The following is a 6,503-nucleotide window of genomic DNA, read 5'->3' as shown; positions in this document are numbered from 1 at the left end:
CTGAGTGAATGAGTGGGAGAGGCTCTTGTCATCCTGACAGGGAAAGCAGCTCCCTTGTGCTTCTTTGTGCGTGGGTGAAGCTCAAGGTACAAACAAAAAATCCACCCCCCCAGCAGGTCATAGCAGGAATCTGGTATTCCAGAAGTTTGGACTTACCCTAACTGGGACAATCTGCACTAATTTTGTTATTTAACATCAATGCACTTCTGCACAGCTGAGAAAGAGCACTGCCCATGAGTTCTCAGAGACTCGTTTATTGTAACTGCAGAATCTTTGAAGTTCAAGTTAAATCTGGATTACAGTTTCCATGTCCATCTGAGTACCCTTCAATCATGCAACCAAAGGCAAACTAAAAGCTCCATTTGTTCTACTGCTTACCAGCACTCTACAGATAGCTTTCTCTTCAAAATAAATACATTCATGTGCTGTGTTGTTTCTTCATTAGAACAATTTCCTATCCTCCCCTGGTTCTCTTAAAAGGTCTGGAAGATAAGAAGCTACTCAAGTTTTATTTGTTAATTTTCAGAACCTTCACATCACAGGTGGAAAATTGGCTTTTTCTTCCTTGTCAGGACTCAGCACAGCCATCTTTCCCTGCAGGGCAGGGAAACATACTCATCTTCTATTGTGGCACCATTATTTCCAGTTTCTGTTTTAAGAACAGCAATGTAGATATGGTGCTATAAATCAACCTCAAATTAGTATATACTTGTAGAACAATGTGCTAAAATTACTAATGTCAAGTTATGATTTAAAATTTTGACACCAAACATTGCTGAAACAAATTTAGAACCAACATTTAAACAAAGCAAAGGAACAGAGAATCATAAAGCCACCTGCACAGACAAAGTATGGCCCAAATTGCTTGTCAGATCTGATTCTCTCACATTACTGTGATTTCCTCAGACTGTGTGGCCACACCACAGCTTTGGCCAGTGCACCAGAGGTGTTCCTGCATTTGAGATGTGACCACAGGCAGAAGCCAACTGCTGCTCTGCCTTTCCCAGAGCTCTCCTTGGCAGTCCAGGAGCACTGCTGGATGCCCTCGTGGCTGCAGACCTGCCCAGGAGAGCAGCCTGGTCAGGCTGGGTCAGTAGTGAGGGTCACAGTCCTCCACCAAGCTGTCGGTGATGTAGCTGCAGTCAAGGACACTTTCGTAGTAGCTTTTCTCTGCAAACGTGTTCACTGTCCAGGCAACCACTTGAACTCCTCTGGAAGACCAGTGCCTCACATAGTCCCTGCAAGGAACAAAGACAGCCTGAGAGGAGCCTGACACTACACACAGCTAGGGCAGACAGTGCTGAGGCTACAACTGAGTTCTGGTCTTGCATCAGCATGGCATCAAGGAACAGTAGCGTGTCACCGTCTGCAACATCGTCTTTTTCTCTTCTCTTATTGTAAGCAGGCAAAAGCAACAAACACTTTTCCTTTTTGAGATAAACTTAAGACCTAACAGAAGATAAAAATTCAAATTAAAAACATAGAGGCTTAAGATAATAAAATAACGTGGAGTAAAGAAATTATCAAGACACCTTACCCCACACTAAATGGAACGTTTTGATAAGCACTGTGTTAACCCTGCCATATAGACTAATACAAGAGAATATCTCCTGATCCATGAACGAGCTCTAACACTTACTGAGAAATGAAGTTTTTCTGTATGAGCACAGCTGAAACCCCACACAATCGCCACAAGAAACTGTGCAGGCTCCAGTCCAGAATGACATCCATCACCACATACAAGTAATGCTTCCAGCAGGAGCTGAAGCGGGGTGTCCCATCTCCCAGGTGACTCAGCTGCCAGGGCCTGTGTGTCAGTGCTGTCACAACATTTCTGTCAGCTTGTCTCATCTGGAGGACCAAGGAGAAAACACTGTAATTCACCCAAAAGCCCAGCTGCATTAAATACAGTTTTTGAGAGATTAGACACAAGGTGCTAGCTTGCATTTACAACTCTACCAGAATCCCTCTCCCCTTCCCCTCCAGATCCTTTTGTAACACTTTTAGAAAGCTGATACTTCATAGGTTTTTTTTTTCTTCAAAACATACTAAAAAAGCACCAGCTCTTATGTTAAAAAAAATTACACAGCAGTCATGCAATGTATATAATGAAAAAAATAAATAGTAAGTAGACTTGGCAATGAGAATGAGGAAAGAGTTTTAGGAGTAACCTAGAATAAGAGGTTTATTCAGCAGGTACCTCGCACACAGATACCTGGCCATACACCTGGCAATGCACATTTGTCTGCATTGCTTTCAGGAGGGAATTGCTGTAGATTCCTATTTGCATCTAGTGAGTAGAGTGGTCTAATAAGATTATGCATTATGCTTCATTTGTTTTTAAAAGCCTTTGCAACTTGAACAACTCAAAAGTAACCTGGGAGTTTTATAGCACACCAAAATTCCCAGACAGGACTTAAAAGATAAAAAATAAACTTTTAGGAAACATCACCTTATAAACAACATCTGGCATGAAAGAACAGACTATGCTGCTGTTATACAAATCTGGAAATTCCTGGTAGAGTTGTTTCAGGGCATCAACTGCCTGCAATTAGAGACACACAGAGATGTTACACATATGCTCATATTTAATTTACACTGCAAAGTCGTTTCAGAACAATCTTAAAAACACTTCCCTGTTTTGTATAGCAAGATTGAAATAGAAAGGGAGAAGAAGAAAAACAGCATCTTGTTTATAGCATTAACACAGAAATGACATTTTGTTTTTTTGCGAAAGTATTCCTTTTCATTACTCTGTTTACAAGGAGTAGGATTCTCAGTGTTTGAAATACCCTTAAATATGTTGTGGATAAAATATTTTAGTACTACCTAGGGTTTAGCTCAAGAGGAAAATGAATTTATTCCCATATTTTGCTAGGCTAAAGAAAAATATTATTCTAATTTATATAATATATTAGTGATGGATCATTTGCATCTGCCTTCAGTAATGCAAATTATAGATCCCTTGCTGGCTCCTCTCAGCACAGCAGGGAATTCCCTTTGCTTTGTTTCACAGCAGTGCTGTGAGCTGAGTGCAACACTTGCCCAAGCCTTGTACTAATTTTAAGCTGCAGCTTCCCAGGACAACTTTGGGTGACAAACAGCAGACCTTGCTCATATTAAAGGGATTGTACCACATGGACCAGTTTGAGACCAACACACCAGCAGGTCAGAAACCCAAAGAAGGGGTGAGGGCAGGTGTCTTGCTGCAGTGAGCAGTACCTGATTTGCATGGCCTTTGACATCAAAGTAGATTGTCAGATTGTGATGCATAGACTCCACAACAGCTTCTCTCAGAGTTGGTACCTTTTCACCTTGGAACTGGCTCCTGCAGAAATGGAGAACTCACTGGAATGCAGTCCCCATACATGTGCACACACATGGGCCTGCATATCCCCAACCACAGAGCTGATTCCTGACAGAGGTTGCTGCTACGCTGGTACTGGAGGTGGGATCCAATCTCATTGACCCTGTGTCCCACCCCAAAACACCACCCCCAGTTCTTCAGCTCCTTCCCCAACTTCCACAAACAAACTTTCAGTCCCAGCTGCTGCCTTCCTCCTGCTCCTACTGCACTCTCCAGCCCTGAGCCAGGAATGCAGATCCTGGCAGAACAGGCAAGACAAGCTGAGGATTCAGCAGAAGCAGCTTCACCCACCAATAAATCATCAATAAATCAGGGTGACAGTGAACAGCAGCTGCTCAGAGGTCACTGCCTGTGGAAATTCCCACAGGTGATCACCCTTCCAGTGAGACAGGGAAGATGCTCCTTGTGCCACAGACTCCCAGGTGGCACATTTGCAGCTCTGGAACTCCCTAATGCAGTGTCTCAGGAGCACACACTACAAGTTCTTCCTCTGAAATGGACTCACTTATGATACTGCAGAAGTTGCATTGTTATCAAATTTTTAGTAACGTATAAAAATATTTTCCCCTGCACATCCGTAGGAAGGACCTAATCAGCCACTAGGGTCACAGTGAGGCTACCCAGAATCTGTCTGGCTCCTTTTCAACAGTGTAAACTTGATGTGTAGAATCCCCAAAACACAGTCAGTCAAGAAATACATGTGAATAAAATTAATCTTAGAAGTAATTCCTTTAGCCAATTCTGACACATCATGAAGATCCCAGCACCTTTAGTGTCCTGTAATGAGTTTAGGACAAGCTTATGTAGAGATTGACCAGTTTCACATTAGATGCCTGTGGATTTTGTTCTCAAAAGCCAGCTTATCTTGACTCTGTTTCACTGTTCCCAATGTAGTGATGGGTAAGGAGATACAGTCTCATATGCTTCTAAAATCAAATTAGAAGTAGCATATGGGACTTAAAAGTTTTAAATTGTAAAAAAGTTTCACCAGTTATAGATCAAATCAATAATTTTGTTTATCAAGACTTATTTTTCCACTGTTGAAAGAGTAATTTCAGAATAGTTCATTTACCGTAGCCTGTGTTTTGCAGATGGATTGAGTTTCCTAATTTCCTCAAAAGTCAAGTCCTGCAGTCTCCCAGCCCCATCCGTTGTCCTTTCGACTGTGTCATCGTGCATCAGAATGGGGACACCATCTGCACTAAATTCAAGATCCAGCTCCACACCCGTTGCTCCATTCTCAGCTGCCTTAAAAAAAAATTTAAAAAATCAAATACACAACAGAAGAGACAGCTTTATAGATTTGACATAAGTACAGCTATAATTAGCTTGTATTTTTGTTAAAAAATAATAAAATATTAATGTACTTTTCAGTAGGCTTCATCTGCAGAACAAAGCAGGTTTTATCCAAGTCATTGTTAGAGCATTCATAGATCAACTGAACCATATCATCTATTTTGCAGATAAAACAATAGTGATTATGCCTCAGTCTTGGGATTGAAATGTTTCAGGATAAAAATGCAGAAAAGAATATTGCTCTCTCCTTCTGATGTAATAACCCTGGAGTCCTTAAGTGATGTTATTTTGTAAAAGGCAAGGAAAGCAAATGTCTACAGTTTACATATTCTACAGATTAACACTTAGTAAACACTGTTTACCACGTGTGTACCAAGCAGTAGATGGATGCAGGCAAATCCCTGCTCCTCTCTGAGGAATGCCCGTATCAGAGAGCAAGAGGCAGCCAGGCTGCCTTAGAACATTTCACACACCCTGTTCCTGCCCTGGACCTTTCCCAAGAACTCCAGAAAAACACTTGAGTGAAGTGCACCCAAGACCAATTGCTCTGAAGAATAAATGCCCTCCTGAAAAAGGGACAATGCACCAGAAAGACAAAAGCCAGGTATGCACTAGAGGTTACCTACAGGTATCTGCTCTGCAAGGACTGTGCAGCTTCAGAATTTATCAGGACTAAGAGTCCTGTCTGATGCAAAGGTAAGAGACCATCAGAGCAGCAACATCTCAGCTCAGAGGTACACTACATTCGAGAGACTGATAATCACTATTTCAAATGATTCCCAGAAACAGACTGTGAACCCTGGCTGTGTCTTGACGCCTCGCAGGTGAGGCAGCAGTAAGTCATGGCACGGCTGCACACAGTGAAGTTCTGGTACCAGATTTTCCCCTAACTGTGGATTCTCCTCATAGATCTTTAAGGTTTAAAAAACCAAACATGTTACTGACTTGCTGTCCGCTCTCTATGTGCTGTAGCTACATCAACAAAATACAGTATTTCATTATGGCTGCACTGCTGAAATATCCACCAGCACCAAGGCTATAACAGCTCCCACAAGATTCAGATCCGATCTGAATGCCCCTGGGGATGAAGGACTGACCAGCCTCAGAGCTTCCAGCGGCTATCGCAAGAACAGCCAGCATCACTCCCGGTGCGGAGGGCTTGGTGCTGGAAGGGCGGATGATCAGACACACCCCGGCAGGCCCCCCAGGCTGAGCCTGTGCCCCGCCAGCCCCGGGGCCCGTGCTGACCTGTCGGATGGCCGCCAGCGTGTTCTCGGGCGCGTCGTGCGCGCCGCCGCGGTGCGCGATGCGGGCGGCGGCGCCGCGGGGCCGCAGGACGCGCTGCGCGCTCCGGGGCGCCGCGGGCTCCAGGGCCAAGAGGTGCAGCGCCAGGCAGAGCCCGGCCGGCAGCAGGCAGGCCAGCGCCGGGCTGCGGCTCAGCGCCAGCGCCAGCACCAGCAGCGCCGTCAGGGAGCTCAGCAGGCCCTCCCCGTGGCACAGCATGGCGGGGCCGGGGCCGGGGCCGGGGCCGGGGCCGGGGCCGGGGCCGGGGCCGGGGCCGGGGCCGGGGTCGATGTCGGGGCCGGAACCGCGGCCGCCGCCGCTCCTCAGGGCAAGGGCGACGGCGGCGCCATCAGCCAGCCAATCAGCACTCGGCTGGCCGCCGCCAGCAGCCAATCGGCGCGCGCCGGCCGCGCTGGGGGCGGGGCCCCGAGCACCCCCGGGCAGCGCCGGGAAGGGAACGGGGGAACGGGGGCGGTTCCCGGTGAAACGGGGGGAACGGGGGGAACGGGGACTGTTCCTGATAAAACGTGGGGAACGGGGGGAACGGGGGCTGTTC

General features: G+C 46.1%; 1 protein-coding gene across 1 annotated transcript; it reads right to left on the bottom strand.

The window, feature by feature from the left end:
* Positions 1 to 238: 238 nt before the first annotated feature.
* Positions 239 to 6,289, bottom strand: GDE1 (glycerophosphodiester phosphodiesterase 1). The gene is made up of 6 exons (XM_069029581.1): positions 5,912 to 6,289; positions 4,440 to 4,615; positions 3,223 to 3,328; positions 2,453 to 2,545; positions 1,640 to 1,851; positions 239 to 1,238 (listed from the first exon to the last, which is right to left on the bottom strand). Exons 1-6 carry the CDS (start codon positions 6,164 to 6,166, stop codon positions 1,091 to 1,093), a joined length of 990 nt encoding a protein of 329 aa, XP_068885682.1. The 5' UTR covers positions 6,167 to 6,289; the 3' UTR covers positions 239 to 1,090.
* Between the last annotated feature and the right edge of the window lie 214 nt (positions 6,290 to 6,503).

This window comes from Aphelocoma coerulescens, chromosome 14 (assembly GCF_041296385.1).
Source record: "Aphelocoma coerulescens isolate FSJ_1873_10779 chromosome 14, UR_Acoe_1.0, whole genome shotgun sequence".
In the NCBI taxonomy this organism is placed as follows: Eukaryota; Metazoa; Chordata; class Aves; order Passeriformes; family Corvidae; genus Aphelocoma; species Aphelocoma coerulescens.
This window is presented reverse-complemented; position numbering and strand designations above follow the sequence as displayed.